The sequence below is a fragment of the Papaver somniferum genome, chromosome 8 (genome assembly GCF_003573695.1).
Source record: "Papaver somniferum cultivar HN1 chromosome 8, ASM357369v1, whole genome shotgun sequence".
NCBI classification, from domain to species: domain Eukaryota; kingdom Viridiplantae; phylum Streptophyta; class Magnoliopsida; order Ranunculales; family Papaveraceae; genus Papaver; species Papaver somniferum.
Window position 1 is genome coordinate 147,868,139 of NC_039365.1, and position 27,998 is coordinate 147,896,136.

The window sequence follows — 27,998 nt, forward strand, 5'->3', positions numbered from 1 at the left end:
ACAACAATAATACCATAAATGCAAATCATGGAGAGATGTCGACATCAGGGGGAGCATCTAGAGATGCACTGATGACATCAAAGTGTGTTGTACTCTTTTCCTTCATCGAGGTTATTTTTCCCACAAGGTTTTGTTACTCGGCAAGGTTTTTAATGGGACAACAAAACACTAGAGATACAACTTCGGTTGAGGTTGTTCTTCTCCTTACAAGTGTTCAGGTTTTTTGTGCGAAGTATTTTCCTGACACATTAAAGGACAAGAGTCTTGACAAGCGACACCATTTCAGAAGCTCAAATATAGTCTTTATCCTTCGGCCAGTTTTTTTTATCTCGACGAAGTTTTCTGGCAAGGTTTTGACAATACAATGAGTATGTAATGGTGGTCATCCATGGGGGAGTGTTGAAGTAACATGTGTAGAGGAGTGGATGACCATATACCACACATGTCAAGATGCATGTACCTTTCTCTCAACCACTAGACACATGTAACTCTTTCTGTTCTCCTTCCCAACAAGTGTACTAATTCAAGCATTTCTTCTTTTGTATTTGAAGGAACTAAAGGAAATGAAATGGAGACACTGATTCCTTTGCATTTTGTCTACAATTATCTTTCTTCTCTTTTATGTTTTGTCCCCTCTTTTACAGAAACATGATTTTTTATTTTTATTTTGAATTCTCATGGCTAAAATGTTATTGCAAGATGATTTGAAAGCACAAAAAGTAAACATAAACAAGATAAGAAAGATGCACAAAATAGTGCAAGACAGGTGCAGGGAAAGTAACAAAGCCTTTCCAACAACACTATACAAACTGGATTAAGCAGTATAGAAATTGAAGTTTAGTCCCATTTTTCCTGATCTTTGGACACTCTAGTCCTCCCTTCTAAAGACCGGTACTAGGAGATCCAAATTTACACAATTTAATCCTTTAACGAACGATTCAATCCAAAAATGATTATTTTTGTGGCAAAAATACCCATCAGTGTTACTTCTCAAAATTCAGTTTATGTCTCTTCATTTCCATTGTTGCAACTTGCAACTCCCTCTCTCAGCGAAGAACAAATTCTAAAACCTGATCTCGACATATTTAGCTTCCAAATATAAATATGAAAATTAAACAAACACTTGATTCAATTCAGTAATAAGTCTATATCGTCATCGTCGGTACTTTTTTCCTGAAGATTCACTTGAAATTGGGAAGAAAAGTTGATGAGATTTAATTTCATCAAATTAATTTGAGGATTTCATCATTAAAATCGATTTGAAAGGTAAGATTAATCTATTCTTATTATTTAATTTGATCACAACTATTAATTCATTGATTTCGAAATCGATTTCAGAAAGAAAAAAATTCGTGTTAAAAACCTAATTAGTTCAATTTCTTATTCGATTACTAATCAGAGTTTAGATCTATGTTTCCGTATGCTGAATGATTGCTTATGTTGGCTACATATAGGTACTTCAAGTTTATTAGTTCCTTTACAAAGAGAATAATTACCTATATATAATCTGTATAATCTGGGGAGGTCTCGACTCCAGAGACTGTAATAGGGAGTAATTTCGAATATCGTGGTAAGATTTCTCATTCATTTTGCTTCAAAACTGTAAATTAATCTAAGTCCATATTATCTTTTTATTCTCTAAAAAAAATAGTATAGACTCTTGATTTGGATTTTTTAAGAGCAATATATATCCCTGAGGATGGACTAGTTTTTGATATATTTTCAATCATTAGGAGATTTAGTTTCATGAAAGATGGATGCGAAATGAGTTCTCTGTAAATAAAATTTTGGACCATGTTTTGATTATGTGGATTCCGAATGAAGGTAGTAGGAATATGTAGATGAGTTTCCTTGAAGAATATAATAATAGTTTACTTCACAAAGAGGCACTTCGGTTTCGGATGACTTTTAATGATTCGATCTTCATTGTAGTCGATAGTCCATATGTGTAAAAGATTAGTACCTTTTTTAATTATATCATGCTAGAAGTTTTATGGGGATGTTCCTGATGTGCGTTCATTTTTAATTGCTTACCACACTTATGGAGATTTGTAATATATATTGAATTTCTCATGAGCAATACTTTTCTTTGTCCTTTCATTTTGAACAACATAACTACTATTCGTGAAAATATAGAAGAATCTAGAAATGTTTGGCTGGTGTTAGTTTTTTTTTGTGTGTCCTTTGTTATGAGCATAACTCTGATTCATGATATGGCGTTTGGTAAACAATTTAATTTTCCCGCAACAAAGAAATGTTTTCCATTGGTTTGATCCCTTTTATCATGATGATATGTTCTTTGAGAATCAGATAAAGTTGAAGGATTAGCATGGCACATAAAGTTTTTTGCATCCAAAAATATTCACCATTGGTTACCTTTTTCAAATGATTTTTGCAGCCAAAAGAGCATCAGTAGCTGCTCGTTTGATTCATAAGTATATTCGTGGTTGGATAATACGGCGTTCATATTTGCAGCTTGTTGGGTTGTTCTTCTTATAGAATCCAGCATCTGTAGTTTGTCTACTTGTAACTATTTGCTACACAAAAGGAACATAAAGTTGCTTCGCGAATCCAGGTAAGTGTTGATTATTGAGCATATTTCTTAACGGTGCACCAGTTAATACTCATGAATGATTGATTTGTTCCATGTTTTATAGTTGTGTACATACTGGTGCACTAGTGCATTTTCCATAAAAAGTAAGTCTATTTGCGGGAATGATTGATTGATTTGTTTCATATTTTATAGGTGTGTACATATTGGTGCAACACTGATTCTTAATGGTGCACATTTTTGCTATAGTTTTGGAAAGCCTAACCCTCTTATGTTGCTTTCACTTGTTCAAACTTAATGTGAGAAGGTTTGAATTAAATGTCATTTTCAGTCAGGTTTCCAGTTGTACTCCTTAGACTTTTACCGCTATTGGGAGGAGTTACCTTTTCTTTCTAGATTCAGTTTTTTGTTTGCTTCTCTTGTAACCTCATGCATTGCCTTAGCACTTTTGATTGCATTTGACATTCCTGTTCCAATAATAAATTGATGCTTCACACGAGTATCATTTATGATTGGTTGATTGTCAGTATGTACATAGTTGTACACATATTGATTCACATAATTGTACACATGTTGATTTTCAGTGTGCAAATAGTTATACACCTATTGATCATTAGTTTGCACATGATTATACACCTATTAATTGTTAATAAATGTACATATTGGAATTCATTTTGATAACCATAACTACCTTAGGCCATCTCCATCTTAACTATTGTGGAAAAACACTTCATGTTGTTCATTCCTATCCGTTGACACTTAGCTCATCTTCTATAAACTCTCAAACTTTTTGTCGGTAATGGATCCTTACATTTTCTCTATTGTACTAACAATTTTTTATTTTGCACTGCCTTGCTTCAATTACCTGTTAGGTTGCTCTTGAGAGGAATAAAAAATGAGAGAAAATGCTCCTGAAAGACTAGTATCGGGGTCTGATGATATCACCATGTTGCTTTGGGAAATTGCTGTCATCAAACATTTCTTGGCCTACTTATTGAGAGAAAATTCATAAAAGCTAATGGAAGTTGATTTTTTCTGTACAGCTTCACTGTCTTTTTAGCTTTGTCCCACTATGTTCCTGATGCAATCTACTGGCTCAAGGTATCCACTTTTTGTATTGTTCAATCTCATACGTTGGAGATAACTTATGGGATGACATAACCTGAATCTTATTTTGTCTATGTATCTTTTCAGATGGACTATGAAATTATATTCAAGTATTTTTTCGTCATGTGAAACCCCGCCAATTTATAGTACTACACTATTTTGCAGGTTCATTGCTTGTTCTGCTAGGTATGGTCTTATATATTATACTCAATTATCAACAGGTAACTCGGAGTACTTAATCAAAATTTTGAGTGGTCAATTCGTTTTATGCGTATCAATTTATCAACATTTGTGCTCCTATATATGACTTACTTCATTCCAATCAAGATAATTTTGAAACCTCCAGGTTTCAAAGATAATATGCTATTACTTATCTCCTTGATGGTCTAGGGGCTGGGGAACTTGGAATAAGGTTTTCCTAGTGGTTGGTATTATTTGTTTTTATATTATTATATTTCAAGTTGCTTGTTGATTGATGGTTGATGGAAACATGGAAAGATAGTATCATTTAGGTATATCTGTTTTGGAGGTACATATGTGTATAACATGTGTACATAGTTGTACACATGTTGATTTTTAATGTGTACATAATTATACACATTGATTTTCAATGTGTACATCGTTTTACACCTTTTCAACGTTATGTACCTTGTTCTAATAGGGATATTGTCACCAACCCACTCTTTTATTCATTTTACAGTAATATAATTGAAATAACATATAAAGAGGTTGGTTTGGCTTGCTGGTTTGCATCCATGAGATCTAAACAATAATGTATAATAGCCTACTAATGTCGGCGTCTGCAATATCTTCTTTGATCGTCATTCTATCTACTGTTGTACTTTGGATAGTTTCTGTATTCACTTACTTGCTGCCGTTGTTACAGTTTAATTGGGGGGTGAAGACTTGCTTAGAAATGTGTAGTAGCTGGTGTTCGTTGAATTGCGGTCTTCATTGATGTACTTATACAGAGTCAAACAAACATGGGTGAGAAGGAAAATAGCGGACGCAGGTTAGTAAAGTTCAATTATTCATTTCTAAATGTTGGATTTTTTTCTTGAGCCACTATTGGTGTTTGGAAAGCTGCTCTTCTTATCATTGGTATGCATGCATTTCTTTAGAATTATTACACACAAAATACAATATGGTCCAACATGTTTAAAATACAAAGTTTGAGGGAATAAACTGAAGTTACACACTGTTACAGATAATCAATATAGTTTTGAGGTTGCGGATACCATATGCTCAATGTGACGTCTTTATGATAAGTTTTATGTTGAGAGTATATTTTCATTTTGCATAGATTTCGGGTTGTTGTTGCTCTCAGTTTTGCACCATAGAGTTAGTTTGATATGTGTGCAACTTGTGATATAGAAGAGTCCATAAGCTTATGTTTGCGCAGATGACTAGGGTGTACAAACTGGTACACATGTAAAACTAGGGTGTACAAACTGGTACACATGTGGGGAAAAATGACTATTAGCTTATCTTAGGGTAAATAAATTGGGTGTACAAACTGGTACACATGTATGAGAATTAACTCCATAAGCTTATGCATCAATAACTAGGGTGTGCGTATGATAAAAAATGACTCCATGCCATAAGCTAATGTTACGTAAATAACTATGTAAAAAATTCACTCCGTAAGCTTATGCTTGCATAAAACTAGGGTGTACAAGCTACTCCTACTGCTTGTAAATCCAATGATTCTGAGAGTAGAGCCACTGATGTTGGTGGATTTTCTATAACTAACAATTTTTTAACTTTGTGGAATCCAATTCCATCTGGATCATGTATCCAAGGTATTCTAAGTTTGTCATGTGACGAAAGTATTATGAGTTCTTTTCATGTGAGTTCAGTTTCCTACAAAATACATTCCTCCTCAACTTTTAAAGCAGAATTTCTCATTTTGTATTTCTTGTCATGACCACATAAACCACTGTTTAAAATTTGCTGCTCCTATGTAATAAATAAATGGGAGACTTGAAATATTCATACTGATGTGTAAAACTATGCATATAATGTTTATCATTCAACACTATGGATTTTCCTTTGTTTGTTTACTTGTCTTCTTCCATTTGTATCCCATTTGTTCGGAACCCCTCTTTTTTTTTCTTCCTATGTCAGATTGAGTTGCGCAGAAGATGGATAGCGCTGATGACGTTTTGGCACATTTGTTTGGAACCCCTCATGGATATATTGCCTGTTATGTGGGTCTGGATGTCCGAGTTTTTTGATTTTTATAGTGGTTTACATAGTTGTACACAACAATGTAAATTAAAATTCAAAAAAAAAAATGAAAATTATATAGTCATATGGGTACCCTTTTTGTAGATATTGGAAAGAGATTTCCGAATATATAAAGTTTGTGAATTTTAGACGAGCGGTTCGAAAGATATACTGTTTTTTAATTATTTATATATTATTTAAAGTTGTTGACGTCATCGTGAGTCACTGTGGATTTAACTGCAAATATTTCGACTAAATTATAAATAATAAGGGTTAATAGTGTATTTTCCATATTTTTGGACTAATCTGTACCTAATTGACTCGGATTGGACTATAATATACTTTTGGATTGATTTTTAGACTAAATCGTATTTTTCCCTTAAGCAGTACTCTAGACAACTAATAATATACAACTACTAGACTTTCTTTATAATCCAGTAGTAATGATAATGACACTCGATCCCCAATTAATGGGCATCGATTGCACTAAATCCATTGGCCTAAATATTTAGCAGGGCTGAATTGGGGGCCATGGAAACTAACTGGAGGCCATGACACATTTTATACGCACACCCAAAAATATATGGGTCTTTCAAAAATGAGGGTGAAATACATATTTTATCATTCTCTAATAACTAAACATAAAATCCTAATACTAATCGAGTGAGGCCCCCATTCACAACTCAAAACAAAACTCTTCTTCTTCTCCTCCCCTCACCTCTCTCTGCACCTCCATCTTCTCCATTAACGACTCATAGGAGATTTTTTTTTCTCGACCGATTCTTCGCGTAATCGTCGATTAATTTTAATCGACGATTAACGATTAACTTCTTCTACAAACATGCTCGTACAAAGCAGACTGTTAGAAAGCCAAATCAAATACCTAATCTGGTAGATGCAGTTAATGCAGCGAAGGAACATCAGAGACTGAGCAAAAAATCAAATCAGTCGGTGAAGGAAATGGATCCGATCAGAAGGTATGTTCACTAAAACCCCCAACTGTAACTTGGGTTTGTGTTTAATTTGATGTTCTACTGAAAAATTAGGGTTTGAATCGGGAAAATAGGATTCTCAGAAATTGAGTCGTTAATCACTAGGTTTTATTTCTTAACGATTTTGCGGATGCATGTAAATTTCATCAAAAATGTTAACCATTAGGGTGGCGGAGAAAACGATCCTTGCTGTAATTTTTTTTTTATAGGTTAGAATCGTTAACAAATATTTTTTTTCTTAGCGATTTTTGATCTGCATGTTAAGTTAATAAAAAATCGTTAACCATTAGTAGTATGTGAAAACCACTCTAGTTAGTTTGTGTGCTAGTTTCTATAGACGACCCTTTTTATTCATCAACGACTCTATGATATGCCTAAACACATCTCTGTCCCAAATAATGAAAGGATTGTTTATTTTAAAAAAAAAAATTCTGACGACCCTATGGTATGCCTAAACACATCTCTGTCCCAAATAATGAAAGGGTCGTTTATTTTTAAAAAAAATTCTGACGACCCTTTGATATGCCTAAACAGATCTCTGTCCCAAATAATGAAAGGGTCGTTTATTTTTAAAAAAAATTTTGACGACCCTTTGATATTTCTTGTTTTGTTGTCTTTGACCTATAGTAGCAAGAATAAAAAGGTTAAGCTTGCACTGGTAACTCCTCCATCCAGACCTCCCCGCAACACAAAATACCTAAATGTCGGTCTATTACGAGGAAAAATATCGAGTGAGGTAGGCTTACTTATCCGCGAACCCAGAGACCCATGTGATGATTCGTCTGAATTGTCCTCTTCATCCTCTCCTGTTATATTTGCAACTTGAAGCATAGAAGAAGAAGTCGCAGAACATGACGAAATTGCTTTAGGAGGTGAATATGTTGCTTATGATGATGATGATGATGGTAATGATGGTGGGGATGGTGGTAATCATGGAAATGAGGAGGAGGAGGAGGAGGATGAAGGTAATGATGATGATGAGGATGAGGATGGAAATGGTGGTGCTAGCGGTGATGAAGAGGGGGATGAGGATGATGATAATGATGAAAATGGTAAGGAAAGAAATGATGGTAGTAGTGGTGATGATGATGATGAGGAGATTCAGGAGGATGAGGAGGATGCGGCGCAAACACAACCACAGTCACAACCACATCCGAAGAAGAAAGTTCCAAATGCACCGAGTGCGCGACACATTCCACCCACGCATTTGCATCTTACTCGTCTACCCGGTGGGAAATCCAGAGGTAAACCTAAATATGGAGGCAAAGTTCTATTTGGATATGATAGCTCGTGGGCCCGTACCATCTATGAGACAATTGTAACGATCTCAACTTTGCTTTTCATATGATTTGTTGATATTTAATTTCTTATGTTTTAATTCTATTTGTTTGTCTTTCGTAGGATCATAAGAATGCCACGCGTCTTTTTAGACACCAATCTTCTTATGCAAAAATGAAAAAATGGCCCATGGAAGGTGAATGTGCAAGAGTGCGAGACATTGTTGAAAACTCAGGTTCAGATGCTTCCATTCAAAACTCCGTGATTGCATATGACAAGGCTGCAATATCATGTTTTACTGAGAGGTTTTACGGCGAAGTCGATGCTTTCCAATTCCCTTTTGGCGAGATGGCATTGATACCCGAAGACGCAGAACAGATTCTAGAATTGCAGGTTGAGGGGAAATCCACGGGTTACAAGTTCAAGAAAAACCTAGATTGGAAAAAAATATATGAATTGACGGAGAAGTTGTTTGGATGGGATGAAAAGACGACGTATGACCTTTTTGTGAAGGGAAAGAAGTACCCAAAGAAAGAGTTTAAACTTAAGGAAATTAGGAAGATGCATGCGGGGTCACTTGAGAAAGACGGAGACAATGAACTACTCTCTGAGAAGGAAGTTCGTGCGACGGCAGCCGCATACTTGTTGTATGTCCTTGCTTCGGTTATATTTCCCGATAGCAAAGGAAACAGAGTCAGCATCAACCTTCTTCAACTTTTGGATCCCTTGGAGGAGGTGAGTAAGTATTCGTGGGGGACTGCCATAATAGCACATTTGAACGCTCAGCTGGCAAATGCTTCCCGGGAACGAACTTCTCAAATGAACGGGAATTTGTCTTTACTTCAGGTAATTTGAGTTATCAAATTTGTTCGTTGTTTGTAATATTTGTTGTTCTATATTTTTATATTTAACTTTATTTTATTGTTTTAATGCCGTTTCAGGTGTGGATTTACGAGCATTTCCCCTCATTGATCAAAGACGATGGAGACATCCAATTGGAGCCAACATGGAACAACACTAAACCAAGAGGAACTCGATACAAGTACAGTGGAAGTCAGGATAAGGAGGAAACTCAGAAGTTGAAGTTGTTAGCCATGCGCCAAAAATTGGACAACATGACAGGAAAAGAGGTAAACTTTGATCCCTATAAGGAAGATAGAGTGGGAGGACTCATAGATCTTGCATATTACCATGGCCCTCTGTTTTACCCTTATGGATACTCAATGAACAATCCTAATAGAGTAATGCATCAGCTTGGGTATATTCAAGATTCACCTGATTAGGATTATGTACCACCGTTCTAATATAAGTTAAAGAAATACAAGGCGGACAGAAAGACGTTGGCTATTGTTTACGAACCTGAGCCTAAGACTGAGCATTGGAATAATAGGCATTTGTCTACTAGTAGGGTAGACATCTCTTGGTGGGAGCATGTTAATGAAGGTCACGAGGTAAGCGATGATTACATGCCATGGTATGAAGGCTTCTCCCACGGTCGGGTGATAAGGATTGATCAGACTACGGGTAGGAGGAGCAACAAAGCATATTCCTATGCTTCTACGGCCGACACTAGAGATGACTCTTCCATTCTTAAGCTTGTGGTAAGTACTTATTTTTAGAATTGTGTTAATCATTTACATACAATTTTAATTATGTTAATCTTAATCGGTATTTGAATGCAAACAGAGGGAACGGGTGAAGATTTTTATGAAGTCATTTTGTTGCAAAGCGGACAAAGGAGAAGTGATAGAACCTGAGAAAAGTCGTATGTACGCTGAGTACTGCTAACACATTGAAAATCCACAAGCAAAGAAAATGTTTGTTGATCTAGCAAAGCAATGTAAGAGAACAAGAAGAACATCTATCCAACTAAGACAAGAACGTGCAGAAAAGGGTGAAGGAAAGGAAGATGGTGATGATCAAGCTAGTGGATAAGAAGCTGGTTCCCCAAGGGGTAGTCCTGGATAGGGTCCTTCAAAGAAAAGCCGCACATCATCAAGTCAGAAAAGCCAGAGAGGTCAAGGCGGAGGTCAAGGTGGTAGTCATGGGTGAGGAGAAATTATGTCTAGAACTTTAAAGTGTATGGTTTAACATATAGAACTTATGTCTTTTAGTATTGTCGACTTTAACTTACGTCTTTCTTAGATACAATTATTTTCTGTAGTTCGTACTATCGGTATCTTGTGTTAATTATGTTTACAACTATGTTTAGAAGTTGTTGTGCTTATATGAATGTTAAAATGATGTGAAAATTCTAAAAATATGCCAACTTTTTGTTTGAGTCGGCAGCAAATGTTTTGCAGATGAACGACTCTAAATTTTGAGTGTTAGAGTCGTCACCAAAAGTTTTGCAGATCAACGACTCAAAACCTATGGTAATGAAGTGAATGTTAGAGTCGCCAAGACAATTTTTGTAGACCAACGACTCAGGGTAGGCCAAACCACCAACTCTGTTTGATTTTATTAAAGGGTCGTTGACATTTATATAAAAAGTGAACGACTCTGCATTGACGACCTATCTGTTAAATTTGACTCGTCATTGTACTACCTATATAAAGGCTAACGACACTTACTAGAAACTTGGAAATAGTAGCATAGGAATAAATTTTTATGTTGCATTACAGTTGATCTACATTACATGTTATTCCTTTTCTTTGTGCGAGAGGCAACTACCATTGCGGCTTCGATGTGATAAAACTTCTCTCTTCTCCATTTGGTATATGCAGCTTGGGCCGCACGTCTATCCCATTTGTACCTATTTAGAAACTCGTTGTACTTGGTGCACAATCTCATAACGTGAATCGTCCTATCACGAATGTGGGATGGTATATAATCACAGCGTAGTTTCTTGTGGTAATTGACGAAAGGACTCCAACCAACTTGAGTCCAAAATATACTCTCATCTTGATGTTCTTCGAGAAGATCTTTCACGATGTAATAGTTTTTAAACCATTCGGTCTCTTCCTCGACTTGCTTGAATACTTTCCGGAGATGTGCTTGTTCTTTTCCTTGTTTTTCAACCTCACGCATCTCTTCTTCTTCCTTCGTAGGATATGGCGTAAAAGTGTATGGTTTTTTAGTAGGTCGCATGTTTCTTTTGTGTATCTCTTCTTCCATTTCCAATATTGATTTGGTTGGTCGCTTGCATCTTCTAAGTATGCTTTCAATTGAATTGGTAGTCGATAACGAATTTTCCATTGAGAAAATGATATACTTTGATTGTTTTAAGTTCTATTAAACAGTTAATGGTTGAACCTTTATATAGAAAATAGCCCAACGGCTATTCTTTTGGGAAATAGTATATCCAGAAAGAGCCGTTGAAGGTATATTTATGGAGTCGTTAGGGTTGAGTTTATGTAAACTAACGACCCTGTTTAAAATAAATCTCCGGCATACCAACATCCAGGAGCCGTTAGTTTATTGATAATCAGTTAACGACTTCGACAATATATGATAAGAGTCGTTCATTTTTTAATGGGCCCGATAACGATCATTAATTTCCAAAACATGCAGGAGAACATCACATTTGGACTACAGGGATCGTTTATATATATGAATACTTACCTAACGACTCAAGTTTATAAGACAAGAGTCGTTATCCTAAATTTCTTAAATGTAAACGACCATAGTATTAGTGATAATATAAACATCCAAAAAGTATGCTTCACAATAGTAGGATCCAAAAAAAAAACAACTCCTTCCACATTTAGTCGCACATGTCAAGGTGTTCAGGCATTGTACTTGGTGTTCCTTCCAAAGCATTCCACATGTTCATTCCATACTCGTACTGGTGTGTCCATTCCTTGGTGTAGTCTCACCAATAACCATAGGCCACCCGTGGTAGAGGACATTCTTCGGAAATCTTCAAACCTATGTAATGGTTATCGTTGACATGTGTTATTACAATTCTTCTTTTCTTTATCGCCGCCTCACACCTAGTTCTTGAGGGTACGTATATACAAGAGCCACCCGGAAAGCCTTTGATGAATACAATCACAACACAAGTGAATGTGTCCGCAAAAAGTTGACCGCCAAAAGGAATTTTCATCCAAAACTTATAACTGGCCGTCTTCGACCCCTTCCGCCATTTCACGTTAGATACCAACTCTTTGAACTTCAATTCTTTCTCTTTTGAATCCCTTGCATGAACATGGTTAAATAGAGTTGCTTTTCCTCCACAAGTTTAGCCGCCATTCTTATTCTTGCATATTCGATTTGGGTGAGGTTGAGTTCGTCGGCTTGCTCGAAATGCCCTAATTGTTCGGTTGCCACATGGTAACCACAATTCCCATCCCCATCAACGTCGTCGGTGGATATAAGGTGATCTAAGATGACATAAGGAAGTTGGTCGGCATACTCTTTGTACAAAGTGTAAGCAACACGATGTGGTCTTCCTTGTGAATCCCTAGGTGTCTTAGGATTACCCTTTATTCCTCTTATAGTCACCATACCACTAGTTTGACTTTGCTGGGTACCGACCGCATGCTCAATAATATCCATATCTTCATTTTCTTGCATTTTTGGCCGACCTCATTTCTTAGGAATTAAAGACTTTTTGTACTCCTCATATTCCGCCTGGACATGCTCATGACGTGATAGGTCTCTATCGCAACCCTTGTCATTGTTAACAGTTTCTCTAAATGACATTTTAGTTGTTGGTCTTCCGGGTGGTTTTTGTTTGATTGGCTCTTCTTCAAACCCCGAGCTCTTACGGGCGGCCGGCCACAAGTTAGCAACCAAAATGCGTCTTCCTGCACAATTCATTTTTCGTTATTTTTCGTTAATGTACTTTCCAATCTCCAAGTCTCCAAATTCTTTATAGGCTAAACCCGTGGGCTTTGGGATGAATGAAAGTTGCTGCCAGAATGGATCGATATCTTCAAGAGGAATGAAACCTTTGTACCCATAGAGTTTATGTTTACAAGGGAGGCCGAGCCAAATGTCGGTTGTACAATTACACTTCGTATTCATCACCTTTCCCTCATCCGCTTTAGCTCTAAATCTATAAGCGCATCCATCATATAGTTAATTGTCCACCATGATACTTGGTGTGCTACCAACCGTAACAAATCTTTGTCCCTTACGTGTTGCATCAAAAAAAGATCTTTACTCAACTCCATATGAGTGACTATTTTTCTTAGGTCATCCTCTGCGTGCTCGTGAATAGCTTCTTGTACGGTAACTACCCCACCCCTATTTTGATCCAATTTTTTTTCAAACGCCCGTGAGACTGCTCTGCAAGCTTTTAGACTCATTTTTGAAGTGCTTGTATCTATTGGTCCATGCATAACCAAACTTCTCATTCCAAGGATTCAACCATGTATTCAGGCAATACTCAACAACCTTCTTATGATCCGTGCTCCAAACATCAATAAACTTCTGCAAGTTGGCATAATACTTAACCTCTGTTTTCGAATGAGCCAAATAGTCCCAATCTTGGCAAAAAAACTTTCCATACATCCCCATCTTCATTGTATTTTTCATTTTCTTTCTTTTTCTCTTCTCCTCGCTCTTTTTTGGAAAGTTTACTTAAACGCTCATCTTCTTCCTTAGAACGTTGATTACCCTTCTTAGTATGGATCTTTTGGATTTGATTCTTGCAATTAGAAAAAAGATTGGTTTGGATGTGCCACGTACAAAGAAATTGTTGAGCAAGTGGAAAGACTTGACGAACGACACTCGTAATTGCAAAATCTCTATCCGTAAATATAACCTGTAGCGTCTCTTCTCCACGGTAAATCAACCTCACTTGTTCCAACACCCAAACATAGTCCTCTATTTCTTCTTTTTCCATAAAGCACCATGCAACGATGAATGAATTTTTATCCGAAGTATGGATTACCACGTTCAACATCGGCATGTTATACTTGTTTGTCTTGTAGGTGCAATCTACGAATAGAACCTGGTAAAAACACTGAGCCAAATCCATCATCCTTGGATGTGTAATAAAAATATGAGTCACTTTCTCATCCGGACCCACCTTAGTTTGCATGGCGTAGTTAAGAGTTTCTGCTAACCACTCTGATTATTGCATAATGAACCTACCATCCCATTTAGTTCTCTTAATCGTTGCTTTGGCGGCATTGATTGTGGAAATGGTGGACAAGTTATCCTTATCTTCCGCCCTTATTGCATTTAGGATCTTAAGTGGTCTAAATCCCTTCATCTGCCTAACTTTATCCATCTGACGTGGTTTCAACCGGGCATATGCAGGGTGTCCATATAAACTTGTGGGTGGAGGATGGTTGTGACGACCGTCCGAAATACTATACAATCGGAATAGATCGGCTTCATGGCGTCTTTTGAAAACAATCCTGAACGGGCATTCACACTTCTTCGAATTTGTTCTATAGAACCTAGTCGTCTTTTTCTCATACTTGTAATTCTTGCCTTTGTGACTTTCTACCTTCTTACCCGCTCTCTAGCATACCATTTCCATCTTGTTACCATCGACGTGTCTACTTTGAACAACCACACACATCTTCTCTTTTGCCTTAGGGATAAGCCATTCCTTGATGTCATCCTTGGTTTCCCATGTCTACATTGAGCAAACAATTAAATTAGACAACCATGAGATCACTAATAAAATTATTTGAATATATAAATATATCGACTCGGTTAAGGTAAACGTACCAAATCAGTCATATGGTGTTGGGAGGTATCCAGACCCAATGTAGATACGTGTTCTGGCTGGTAGCATTGTCGAACTACCAACTAAAAAATAAAACACAAAACCATTAAATTAGAGGGTCGTCAAGATATTATATGCAGATCAACGACACCACATAAAGTCGTCAACAAATCTTTTGCAGATTAACGACTTTGATTCATCTTACATTAGAGTCGTCAATCTACTAAAATGACAATTGCCGACACTTTAACAAAGGTTGACGACTCCCCTGTACACTAATGACTCCTGATAAATATGTATACACCATTCTGCTCGGTTTTCTTCTAGAGTCGTACGGTTATATATGTCCAACCTGACGACGAAATATACTGAGTCTAAGAGTCGTTTTGTTGTAAACGAATTTTAGTAACGACTCATGATAGTATTTGCATTTATTGGAGAATTTAACTCAACCAAATGTGGTTGATGCAGTTGGGTCGCTCAATTTTATAAATAGAGACCCATATCTCACCTCTTCCTTATCAAAACCCTAATTATCAACCTTCTCTTCTCCTTCTCAAAACAAGAGCAAACACCATGACTACTCCCTACACTTTCGAAGAGAATTGCGCCATTGCGAGAGCTTGGTTGACAGTCACAAACCACTTTGAAAGTCTAGACAAAGACATTGATGAAACATCGGATGCTTGGTGGAACCGCGTATTCATCGTTTTTGTGGCATTGGACGGAAATCGCAACTCAAGGTCTTTGAAACAAGTCAAGGAATGCTTCAAGGAGATAAAATTCGAGTGTGATGTTTTGAAAAGAGAATTTACGGCCGTAATGGAAGCCTTTCCGGATATGCTGAGTGCTATAAGAGTAAGTATTTAAACAAGAGGTAAAACTTATCCAAAGATATGATCGATACTGACTAAGTATGTTTGCGTTTGCGTTTTCAGATGAAGAAGGCGTATGGATACTACGAGGTGCTTCGTGGGAAAAAGTTTGAGTTATATGATTGCTACTTTATCTTCAATGGAACCATGTATAATTACATGTTTTATGATTGAGTGTAGAAGTGAATCGTTATCATGTATTATATTTAACCCTATGAAAGATGTATGACTTTTACAATTCAATGAAATGGTTCTATGAAATCAGAAATTATTAAAAAAAAAACAGTTTGAGTCGTCAATATTAAAGATGTATAAAAAAAAGGCTCTCATTTAATATGAAAGGGTCGTCCGCATATAGTAATGCTTAACTGACGACCCTTAGAGTGATAGCTACAGAGAGTAAAAGGTTTTTTAGTCGTTCGGTTCTAAATATATAGAGTTAACGACTCTATATGACCTAAAAGATGGAGTCGTCATCTTTTAGGAACCTCATTGACGATTTTTCATAACTGAACAATGGAGTCGTTTATTTTGGTGCCAATTCATTGACGACTCTACAGGGTCGTTAGTTAATTATACTCACGACCTAACGACCCTCACACTGAGCTATTGCATAGTGACCATGAATCGACCACTTGGAGCACCATTCATGCGATTTGAAGAGTATAGGAAGTTTACCTGATTGTTTAGAGCTTTGGGTTCTTCATTTTGAGTATTAGTTCCTTCATTTTGAGCAAAAGGATCTTCATTTGCAACAATTATCAAAGCTTCCTCTATTAACATCTCTTCATCAAACATCCAATCCATAGGATTAGTTGAGACAATCTCACCATCAACACAATCATGTATGTTGTTTGAAGCTTCACCAACATCATTTCCTCCACTAGAATCACTCATTTCAAATAATCCTAAGTTTTCCCCCAAAATTCAACTTCTTCTTCTCCACAACACAAAAACACAATTTTTCTTTTATCAAATTTTATCCTTATATGTGATTTTAATCTACCCAAATTAATTAACAACTAATCAACACTCAATCAACACTAATAATCCAGGGGTAGTTTAGCCATTTCTTAAAAAGTGGGATAAGGGATAACTCCCAAATACTATTTCATGACCTTTTTTGTCCTGTAGCTAGGGATCCCCAATTACTATTTCAGGGCCCCTAATTCAGCCCTGATATTTAGATGACCTTTTTAATCAACAGTTAGTAAGGCCCAATCGTCAAACATGTATTTTGGTTGGGGCTGAAATATCAATTCTTCCTGATAACCTCTCCTCCAAGAAAAAAAGTAGAGCATAATCCCCTATATAGTTATCTGCTAAGATTCTTCCTTTTCTTATTTTCATTCTTTCTTCTAGAGAAAAACTTTTTGTTTCTGCAGTTGTTATGCTTTCTCAAAAATGGCGTCATCAGTTGTTGCTAAGGTAATGAGAGGAACAATCAAAAGAGTTAATACTCCTTTTAACCTTCATCGTCAGATGAGTGTGATGGTGAACAAGAGATCTATGTCTTCTTCATCCATCGACAGCAGCCCTGGTACTTGTTCCTCAACCAAGTATAAGTTTACAGATCATTTTCCTGACAGTGTGGTGAATCAAAACGATCCGCCTACGACTAAGAACAACTCTGATACTGATTGGTTGCAAGTCGACATGCGAACCAAAAATCAGACAATAAACAGCGTACCTCAATCCGGATACGGAGGCAAGGCGCCGACATCGACCAAATCAGGGTCATACGGAGGTACTATTTCATTTACTTGTGCAACTGAACGTTTTCCTATCAAGTTATGTTTATGCGATTAAGTTGAACCTGTTAGAACTAGTATTAGTAGTATATATCCAGATGTTTTACCTCATAAACCATAAAACCAAAATCTAGATCTGATCATGAACCTGAAACCGTAATTAGACCTTGAGGTGGTAGGGTTAACTATATAGATATATGTGTGTACGTGGTAACTGCTGATGAAAGCGCACTCTTTGCATCCGGATAAAAGAACGGTTAAACTTAAAAATTAATTTTACCAAATAATAACACTTCGCCGATCTCACCGTAGTATAAACAAGAGGGGTTCGTAATGTTGCAGAGATCATGCTTTAGTGAAAAGCTCATATGTACATATAGCATATTGCGAATCTCAGTTCCACTCGCCTTTGTATCTAGCTTAGTTTTTTGTTGATCTGGTATCTGCTTCAGCTGTGCGTTCTCAGGATTTTACTGCAGTCAAGGGACTCAAGACATTTCCTACGCTTCCTTAAGATGAAATGGAACTTACTTGATAGGCATAAGCTCTATCTTTTCAGATTTGTTTTAACTGAATTTGGTTTTATTTTCCAGATGATGAAATTACTGAGATCCAAAGGAAGATGGATTACATGCCCATGTTTAAATGGAACGGCACATTATATGGCTTTTGCGATGGTTGTGCAGACGAAGACAGCGATGGTATGTATGTCAAGATGTTAGTCCCAGATCTCGGGAGGGAAGATATAAAACAAGTGCAGGTAGAACAGAAACTCGTGGCAGTAGGTGAATCTCCAGATGTATCCAGAACATTGAAGATGACTATGATAGTACAGGTGTTACATGAGAAAGGAGATGTCAAGAAATACTCGACTCCATTTTTTGTGAAGCCAGAAAATTACGAATTCAGTAATGTTTCGGCAAAGGTTCATCATGGTGTGCTTAGGATTTTCATTCCAAAAGTTAAGCCAGCCAAAATTGAGGATCGTATTTTTGATGTGAACCCGGAGCAATTAAGTTAGAGAAATAGATCATTCCTCTTCACTCTTGTCAATATTGGACGAGTACATATTACTTGTCAAGGGTTCAGAACATGCTGAGAGTTTTCTTTTAAGTAAAAGATTATTTTGACTTGGGCTAAATTGCTTATGAAGTTTTTATGTTCGTATTTTTTTTTCTCTAGTGGAAAACAATGAACTATTGGTATTCAATAAGTAAGAGAGTATTGATTTATTAGTTTTTTGTGTAAAGCATCATATATCTTTAAGAAGTAAATTCTGTGATTCTGATAAACAAAATCAACATATATATACAAATGATATTCAGCCACTTCTTGACGTGATTTTCAGCTAAAAACAAAGAATAGAAAAACGGGTGTTTTCCTTGTCAAGAATTACAAAATGGGAGGCTCAAGGCCTCCCCACCCCCATAAACCAAATGGGAGAAAAAAATAACAACAAAATAGCTAATAGAAAAAAACTCCTAAACACAAATAACTAACGAAAAGAAGGATAATAAGATTTTCCAAATGCCTCCACCTCCTCCTTTGTTCTTATTTTTCCTCTTTGGAGTCTTCATTCTGTCCGTATGATTGTGATCATAACGGTCAATATTTTTATGCTGTTGTAGCAAAGCGTTGTGCGCAGATATAAAACCCCCAGACCTACGCATAGCTGGACGTCCTTGTTGCACTTTAATACCCAACTCATTAACATCATAGTCTGAGTCAGAGTCCTTTTTGCCATCTCTGTCCCCTCATCCGGTGGCAGATCACCCCACTTCATTCCTTTAACACCCGAGACTGAAGGCCCAATTACCTTGTTCTGCTCTGTATTCTTCAAAATAGTACTCGGCCCAGACTTTTCCTCCACCAAAACACGGTCAGAGCATTCCGCATCAACTAGGTCCGACTGTAATTTACGCTCAGCAAGAATGTCCACAGCTCCTTCATCTGGAAACTGTTCCATCTCACTGTCTTCCTCTTTCTCAATGATCACATTACTAGCAGTATCTGTGTTATCCAATCCTAACTCACTCTCTAGGATATCAAATTTATTTTGGTGCATAACAACTTCAGTCGTTAGAACCTCATCCACAAGAGTGCTCTTCTTAGTCTTTCCATTAACCAACGTCCATTCTATATTTTGAGAATTTTTATTAGCTACAGAGGCAGTAAGATCCACCCCACCACCAGCAGCAATCAACGGAACTGAAGAGCTTACCCCTACAGCACCATCGAACGTACTTTGATTTGCATGGGTTGCATGAGAAATTGCAACTTGTTTACCTTTATTCAAACTGTCAGAAGCAGCTCGTAAATCCTCCTCAGACTTGGCAAGATCCGTCTCTATCTGATTTGCATTATCATCCTTGCTGACATCTTCAGCAATATTGCCTTTAGTTGATTCAGTTTCTGCATTTTCTCTAATCTCATCACCGTCATTTTCTTTCTTTGTCAAAGAGAGCAACACATGGATAAACTTTTGCAATGCAGTACCGTGTTAGGTGTTCCTCGTAGAGGGAAGGAGAACATCGACACGTGCTAGATTCTTATGTGAGACTAGTAACGAAAAAAAAAACAAAAAAACTAGGGGCCTAGGCAGTGATATAGTTTGCTATACAGTTTGCTGTGCTTGGAAATTCACGTTTTAAAGTTTGGCTATTACGCTCTCTCTTTTGTAGCACCTTCTAGTGCATTATTTCCTGCCTTTCTAGTGCACTTCCTTTCTAGTGCATCATCCTCTTCTTGAGTTCATTAAATCGAAAATTCTCAATTCTTATAGAGATAAAAAAGGAAAACGTTTATCCTCCCTTAATTATCTCTGCTCACTCATACCATGTTTTGAACTTTCCACTTCTGTCAAGATCAACGTAGACCAACTGCTACTGCCTCAGTTAAAAAAATTTGTAAGAGTTTACCAAAATTATGAACTCTTACCCCTAGCTAATTACAGTACTGGTATTACAATTCTTGCATATATATATATACGGTTGTTCTGATTTTACTTCCTTCTTATTTTCACTCTTTCGTCTAGGAGACAAAAAAAGGACTTTATAAAAATAGGCCTTTTTTTTATGATTTACAAAACTAGGCCACTTTTTTTATTTCTTACAAATCTAGGCAAGTTTTGACCAAAAATGGTGGATGGAAAGTTAGCTGCAGTTATGTGACACCTAACCACATTTTCCCAGTTTACAAGACGTTTTAGTCCTTCAAACTCCCCATCTAAGATCAACGACAAAGATTTCATTATAAAGCGAATGGCCAAGATCTCTTTTATACAGTACACGTGTAACAGATCTAGCCACAGAAAATCGAAGGCTGACTGGTCGTACTCCAAGTTCAGAGTTAAGACTCTACCACTTTTCATTTTCCGTGACTAGAGCTGGCAAACGGGCGGGCCGGGGCTGGCTTGTGACCAACCCGCGGGTTACGGGTTAATACAAGCCTAAGCTTGCGGGTTGAAATTCTTCACGGGTGGTCATTTCTCCAACCCGCGCCCGTCCCGGGTAAAGCTTGCGGGTTCACGGGAGCTCACGGGTTAGCTGGTTTTTGTTGAGTCAACTCGCCAGAAATCGATTTCTGGGCTATTTCCGGCCACATTCAGGCCATCTAAAGCTCATTCCCAACCTAAGTACTTAATTTAACATTCATCATTTCATCTAATTCATTTGATTTCGATTCAAAAACTCAAAATTGCAAAACTAAACTACTTTGCAATTATATTAGAAGATGGTTCAGCTGCTTCAGCATTATCAGTTTTGGACTTGTTATTTATCAGGGATGCTTCATCAGTCTTCTCTTTGTTTTTCATCTGCAACAACCATAGCTTAGTTAAAATGAGAAGCTATACGGAAATTTCTTTACACTGCAATTGAGATGACAAGTCTTAACCTTTATTTCCAACTGCTTGACCGGCTTCTTCTTTACTGCTTCCTTGCTAGTCTTCATTATTGCAGTTATGCCTTGCAAAAACAGAATTCAATTATCAATGTGGCTCAAAAGCTAACACAAAACCATCATTTCATATCTAGAACATGAACTCTTGTGCATATTATTATTATTTCAAATACTAAATAAAGCATGTGAATAATAAAAAGGAAATCTTCAAACCCATATAGCATCTCAGTCACTACTCTTTGGGTCTGGCTCTCTTTTGCAGACATTATAATTAATGACAAGACATATTTCATGGTTTCAGTTCTCTGTACGTCGATTGACACTCTTACTGGTTTACAGTATCCAACTTATACACAATATGCAGAAGTAGTTTATCTAATTCTGACTATGAAAGTCAAAATCAATCATAAATCCACATAACAACAAACAATCATGTAAAATAGGAGATATGTCATGCATACACTATGAGAGGGTAAAACCATACAAGGCTTAATTTATGCCACAAAACAGAAAACTGGACGGAATTAGAAATGAGACGGGACTCCTCTAAACTAGTCCAGGAACATTATTTCCACCAGAAATAGTATCAAACAGTTCATGTGCATTTCAAATTATCTGCAGGATTTTTAAAAATTCAAATCCACATAAGAAATACTGACATCTCTCTGTGTGTATGCATATGCAATTTAAACATGGATTTCGGATATAGACAAATGAGATGAATAGAAATCATTTCAAATACTTATCATCAACCAAAGAAATAAAATTCAGTTGATTTGTGCGTACTTATCATCAATCAAAGCATGTTAACAAATGAGTTGATTTGCATAAATGAGCTACAGAGACAAAATCATCAAAAAGACCAAAATTATGATGAAAATCATCATGAAAATCAAAGACCAAAATTAAAGATCTAAAATCAAAAATCCCCAAAATTAAACAGGACCCAATATAAATTTCATCATATAAGCAACAAAACTTAAGTTGCATGTTAAGATCTAAAGTTCTAAACATTTCTGAGAGGAAAAAAAAACTCAAAATTATACAATCCCTAAAACAGAAAACTGGAACAGAAATTATTCTTAAGATTTGAGAGTATGAGAGATTCTTACCCCTTGGTGAGATCTGATTGAGTTCGAGAGATTAATCCTTTGAGTTTCTGCTGAATAGATTGAGAGATTGCTTCTGAGTTAGGGTTTTCTAATTATGGGTTATCTTTTGAGAGATTTAGAGATCGAGAGATTGCTTCTGAGTTGCAGGGTTAGAGATTTTTTGTTTTCTTTTTCTGGTGAAGAGGGTTTTCGTTTTTAGTGGTTTTCGTGTCATTGTGTTTGTGTGACACGCGGCCTAGTGAACTGAGCCGGGTTACCCGCGGGTTTCACGGGACGGGACGGGCCAACCCGTTTCTTCACAAGCCACTAATTATACAACCCGCGCCCGTCTTGTTTAGTTACGATCCGGGACGGGTGCGGGTTTTCACGGGACGGGACGGGCCAACCCGCGGGTTTTGGCTCGGATTGCCAGCTCTACCCGTGACCAACTCAGTTTCTGTCCCACAGAACACCTTCTTCCACTAATTGCCATAAAGCCTCTTAATTCACAGTCATACAAGAATGGCAGCAGCACTTGTTCGTCTTCCCTGTATATTTGTAACTCTTCTTCAGTTGCAGAACCAATCACTCTTGTAAACAGATCCATCTCCACTGTCTCACGCGTCCGTAACACCCATCTGTTCTCAAGCCTTGTAGCACCTTCAATAAGCATAACCAGTCGTCGCACCCAACATTTAAGTTTAATTCCCATCCAATAAGACACAATTCTCTCACAAACTTCATTATATAACTTGAGTCAGAACAGTTCATCCCCAAAGTCCCATTGCATATGTTTTTGTATGAAACTAGAAAGACCAGCATTGTCTGGAACTATTTCAGCCTTCAAAAGCCCTTATCCCTCCAATCCAAAGACCCCTTAGAGAATTGATGTCAAACGCCATCATCTATATTTCTCAATGACTCAGTTGTTGACAGTATACTAAGAAACACTCCACTGCTATAAACCAATCTCTGCCACCACCAATCAACACCGTTCTTTTTAATCAATATCATTCTAGACCAAATCCATGGTAGGTAGTACTTCCAAAAATGATAATTAAGCCACGGCCAGACTCCGTAGTCATGTTAACATTCAGTACTTACATGGAAGCTTGACTGCCTATCATTTCATTGAACCTATGAAGCACTATCCACACAGCCACCATCTCCTGCAATCATTTTCATTACCCACGTATTGCATCTGAGATTCCATTCTTCCTCCATGTATACACGGCCATGGCAGTCAAAAACCAAAGCCCCCAAAATATGCACTACAACCACCAAAACCAACACCAGTCTAAATATTAAACCCACCACTGTCATGAGTACTTCAGCTATCTAATTCCTCTCAAATCTCGATAATTAGCACCATAAATCAACAGTGAAATTAGATTAAAACCCATCACATAAACCCTAGAAAAAACATGATCAATTTTATTTACAGACAAACCCAAGAAACTATCATCACAGGAAACCCTAGAACAAAACCCAATCCATTTTACATGCTTGCAAACAATAACCACCAGACAAAATCAAAAACAGTAGTGGGTTTTTCAAGATTTACCTTTCATCTCTAGAATGATGTCTTTTTCGTCTCGCCATCAAAACCACGACTAAATCTTCAATCTCTGGTAAATAATCACGATTAACCTTGATTGCAGAAAAATCCCTAACTTATCTCTCGATTTCTGATGAAGAAATCCTTGATTTAGAAGAAGCAGAGAGAGTAGAAGAAGAAACAGAATGAAAGAATGAGAAACGATCCTCTTCCTTCTGATGAAGAAATCCTTGATTTAGAAGAAGCAGAGAGAGTAGTCGGGTTTGGTTTGTTTTTTTGAGAGAAAGAAACGCTACGTGTATACAGAAACCACTTTTAGGAAACCCATGCACACGTAAGGGTTAATGCATGGGTTCGCCTTCAGTAGCTTTAATTAGCACCATCCGCTCTCCTATGCTTTGAGTCTTTCTTTGATAGCTTTGTCTGACTGTACATGACCAACACCTCAATACAAGTCCTGATACAGCTCTAGCTAGTTACAGGTCTTTTCAGGAATGTCTTAGTTAAAGTCCACTTGGTAGGAATCTCAGTGTCCTCTTTATGATTATTCCGCTTTGCTGGACATTTGCATATGCATCTAGCTTAGCTTTTTGTTGACCTGGTATCTGCTTCAGTTGTACGTATTCAGGCTTCTGGTGCATTCAAGACATTTCCTGGGTTCTTGAGTTGAAAACTTACTGCATGATAAGCTTTATCTTTCTAGATTTTGTTTAATTTAATTTTGGTTTAATTTTTCAGATGATGAAAGTGCTAAGATCAAAAGGAAGATGGAGCTTATGCACTTGTATAACTGGGACAGTAAATCACATGCCTGCGATGGTTACGCAGATATAAAAGAAGATAGTGATGGTATGTATGTTAAGATATTAGTCCCAGGGCTCGGAAAAGAAGATATTAAACAAGTACGAGTAGAACAGAAACTCATGGGAGCAGATGAATCTCCAAGTGTGTCAAGAACATTGAAGATGATTATGAGAGTACAGGTGTCACGTGGAGGTTTTATCAGAATTACACGAGACCATTTTTTGTGGAGCCAGAGAATTACAAATTCAGTCATGTTTGGGCAGAGGTTTACCATGGTGCTCTTAGGATTTTCATTCCAAAACTTAAAATGGCGTAGAATGGATGATATCATGAAAAACCTAGTAGTTCTTCTTGTGAAGGCGGGGAGATCGAAGACTATTCTTTTGAGGACCATGTTTTCGGAAATTTCCGCTTTGAAAACTTGACACTTAGTGAAAGAAGTATTCTTAGTCCTTTGTTAGTGTCAGAAATGACAACTCTAAAAGCTTTGTTGAACCTAACTAGGACCTCTCGTCCGTCATGTATCAGGTTAGTTGAAACTGAGGCAAATTATGTACTGAAACCTGGGACCATACAGATGCTCCCAATCTTTTTAGGGAAAGAAAATTGAAACCCCTATTTTCATGTTAGGGAATTTGAGGAAATCCGTAACTCTGAAAATTAAAAACCTACATGATGATGCTTTAAAACTTAGGTTATTCCCCTTTCCTCTGAAAGATAAAGCCAATCTTGGTTGTATAGTTTGCCTTTTGAGTCTATTGAAACTTACATCTGCCTTGTTAATAAAGTTCTTCCCTAGGCACAAAACATCATCTATTAGACAGCAGATTAGCACATTTTCTCAGCAAGAGGGAGAATCCTTGTATAGGTATTTGGAAAGGTTCAATGATTTGATAGCCCAATGTCCTCACCATGGTTTAGAGAAGGTTAGGCTAGATCAGATCATTTACGAGGGTTTAGATTATTCGACAACAACCATGGTTGAGTCTTTATACACATGTGGGTTTGAGAATAAGATGTTGATCAGGTGATGAAATTTTTGAATGAAATCGCCGAAAAGACACAACAATGGGAAAATAGTAGGGAGCCCCAGAAAACAATTCTTCTAAGTAGAGGAAATGTCAATAGGGTAGAAGGATCTTATGAGTCAGATGCCAAAACTGCTATATAAAAAAGGTTAGAATCCTTAGAATTAAGTCATACTAGTGGTGGAGTAGAGCCCAAATCCTTTTGGGAAGGGCAGACTATTAAAGAGCAAGCCCATCCTCTTTATAATAATTCTAGATTTGATAACGGTCAAAAGTTTAACCTATATTCAGAAACCTGTAACCCTGGTTGGAGAAACCATCCAAACTTTTCTTGGTCCAAGGGCCAAAGTCAAGGTCAGTCTAGTAACTCTCAAGTTTTCCCCCCAGGTTTTGGCTATAGTAAGAATATTCCTTCAGGACCAGCACAAATTCAGAACCCTTCAGATAAAAAGATCACGAGTTTAGAAGAGACTCTCGCCTCGTTTATTCGAAACTCTAAAAATATCAACCAAACTGTTGCACAAGGGATAGAAGAAAGTAAAAACATAGGTTATGCTAACTCCCACGTTATTTCCGAGTTAAAAAACCAGGTTAATCAGATAAATGAGACTTTGAGAGAAAAATGCAAATTTCCTAGTCATACACAACCTAATCTTAGAGGAGTTCATGAAGTAGGTGGAAAACCATCAGATCATGTGAATGATATTAAAACCCTTAGGATTGGTAGAGTGATAGACAACAAGGTTCCCAAGCCTGATAGTGAACATGTTGTAGCAAAGTAGTTGAAATCGTTCCTCGGTCCTACTCGGTTGGGGAGCTTGGAGCGAGGAGCAATAAGTTCGGACTTGGAAATCGCCAAAACTCGGTCTAATACTCAAAATCTATTTATTAGACACTTTTATATTGCTTTTCATAAATCATGATTTTACCCAAGTAAAATTAAAATTTTAACATTATTATGTAATTAAGTGTGTAATATAGTTATATTGAACGTATTTATCATGTATTTAAAGGTTTTTATACTTGATAACTCCCTTTTGAGGGGTTACAAAGTTTTTTTATTTTGTTTTAGTACATGAAAGGCCAACTCGGGAAAATCGTTAACTCGTTTTGCTCAAAAATCGGTCCAAACCGGCAAAATCGTCCGCCTTAATAGCTAAAAATCGGAAAATGGCTTGGAATCGGAAATCACCTCGGTCATATAGCATGTACCGATTACTCGGTGAGCAATCATCCTTGGAGAGCGATTTTGACTACACTTTGTTGTAGACTTGTAGTTCACCCTTCTGAACCAGAAACTAAAGAGATTGACAAAGTATCTAAAGAGACCGATGAGGTTCCTAATAAGCCTAGTTTGTTCCCGAAGCCCCATTCCCACGATTGTCAGTACCAACTAAGAAGGAGTCCACTTTTAATGATATTTTGGAAGTTTTTAAGCAGGTCACTGTCAACCTTCCATTATTAGATGCAATTAGGCAGATTCCTCCTTATGCCAAGTTCCTGGAGGACTTGTGCACGCGAAATCGTAAGCTTAATGTCCAGAAGAAAGCCTTGTGTACGCGAAAGCGTAAGATTCGTGCACAAACTTGATCAACTGGGATCCGACTAGATCTAGTTTATCTTTTAACAGACTTATTATTGACTAGTCGTATTTAGATCAATAAGCTATCATTTGGTGGTACTCTTCAGTATCTAAATTTGGTAGTTCTTTTTGACTCGATCTGGTTAACTTTTTTAATACAGATTTAAACCCGATAAAGGATTTTAATTGATTTTAAACAGAAAAGACTTTGTCACGCTCAACTATAATATCTCTAATTGATTTCCCGAGGTAGGAGATCGTGGTTACCAAACAAATTAGTGTTTTACTATTCGGAAGACGATCTAAACGGTTGAGTGCTTAAAGTTTTCAGAAAGACCGAAGCAACTTAAGATAGTGGATTTTATCTTAGGATTCACGTGCGTAGGCCAGATTGGTTGTAGGCGCAGGGATACTGAGGAAACTAGGTAACTAAGGGCAATTTACTTTGTCTCAACTCTACGAAGTAGGTAGCATCTTTATATAGAGGATTAATTCAAATAATATTCAAAACTAGACTAGGTCCCGGAGTTTTTCTGCATTTGCGGTTTCCTCGTTGAAAAAATCTTGTTGTGTGGTTTTACTTTACTTTCTGCATTATAATTTGCTTAAGTTATAGTTAAA

General features: G+C 37.0%; 2 protein-coding genes, 2 long non-coding RNA genes and 1 other non-coding gene across 9 annotated transcripts; 3 read left to right on the forward strand and 2 right to left on the reverse strand.

Moving 5' to 3' along the window:
• The first annotated feature begins 603 nt into the window (after nucleotides 1-603).
• On the forward strand, nucleotides 604-6,117 carry LOC113303424. Of its 5 annotated transcripts, none has more exons than XR_003337473.1 (6): nucleotides 605-1,266; nucleotides 1,455-1,570; nucleotides 2,399-2,575; nucleotides 3,424-3,652; nucleotides 3,824-4,670; nucleotides 5,786-6,117. It is a non-coding gene; the product is annotated as an uncharacterized LOC113303424 (long non-coding RNA). The 5 variants fall into 5 exon arrangements; XR_003337474.1 differs by having other exon boundaries at nucleotides 3,824-4,082; nucleotides 4,545-6,114; XR_003337475.1 differs by having other exon boundaries at nucleotides 606-1,266; nucleotides 3,746-6,116.
• A 1,463-nt stretch (nucleotides 6,118-7,580) lies between these two features.
• On the forward strand, nucleotides 7,581-9,639 carry LOC113306170 (protein MAINTENANCE OF MERISTEMS-like). The gene is made up of 5 exons (XM_026555140.1): nucleotides 7,581-7,615; nucleotides 7,708-7,805; nucleotides 7,899-8,197; nucleotides 8,281-9,003; nucleotides 9,099-9,639. The coding sequence occupies exons 1-5, from the start codon at nucleotides 7,581-7,583 to the stop codon at nucleotides 9,438-9,440; spliced, it is 1,497 nt and encodes a 498-aa protein (XP_026410925.1). The 3' UTR covers nucleotides 9,441-9,639.
• A 7,428-nt stretch (nucleotides 9,640-17,067) lies between these two features.
• LOC113306171 lies at nucleotides 17,068-18,435 on the forward strand. The gene is made up of 2 exons (XM_026555141.1): nucleotides 17,068-17,410; nucleotides 18,008-18,435. The coding sequence occupies exons 1-2, from the start codon at nucleotides 17,068-17,070 to the stop codon at nucleotides 18,433-18,435; spliced, it is 771 nt and encodes a 256-aa protein (XP_026410926.1).
• Nucleotides 18,436-21,036: 2,601 nt separating this feature from the next.
• Nucleotides 21,037-22,510, reverse strand: LOC113302386. The gene is made up of 3 exons (XR_003336851.1): nucleotides 22,427-22,510; nucleotides 21,309-21,379; nucleotides 21,037-21,228 (listed from the first exon to the last, which is right to left on the reverse strand). It is a non-coding gene; the product is annotated as an uncharacterized LOC113302386 (long non-coding RNA).
• Nucleotides 22,511-25,578: 3,068 nt separating this feature from the next.
• LOC113307117 lies at nucleotides 25,579-25,686 on the reverse strand. Its single transcript, XR_003339041.1, has one exon. It is a non-coding gene; the product is annotated as a small nucleolar RNA R71 (small nucleolar RNA).
• Nucleotides 25,687-27,998: the final 2,312 nt, after the last annotated feature.

Coding starts and splice junctions, on each gene's coding strand:
- LOC113306170 (XM_026555140.1), top strand. CDS start 7,581: ATGTCGGTCTATTACGAGGAAAAATATCGAGTGAG. Junction 7,616..7,707: donor GAGGAAAAATATCGAGTGAG/GTAGGCTTACTT, acceptor TGCAACTTGAAG/CATAGAAGAAGAAGTCGCAG. Junction 8,198..8,280: donor GTACCATCTATGAGACAATT/GTAACGATCTCA, acceptor TGTCTTTCGTAG/GATCATAAGAATGCCACGCG.
- LOC113306171 (XM_026555141.1), top strand. CDS start 17,068: ATGGCGTCATCAGTTGTTGCTAAGGTAATGAGAGGAACAATCAAAAGA. Junction 17,411..18,007: donor CAAATCAGGGTCATACGGAG/GTACTATTTCAT, acceptor TTTATTTTCCAG/ATGATGAAATTACTGAGATC.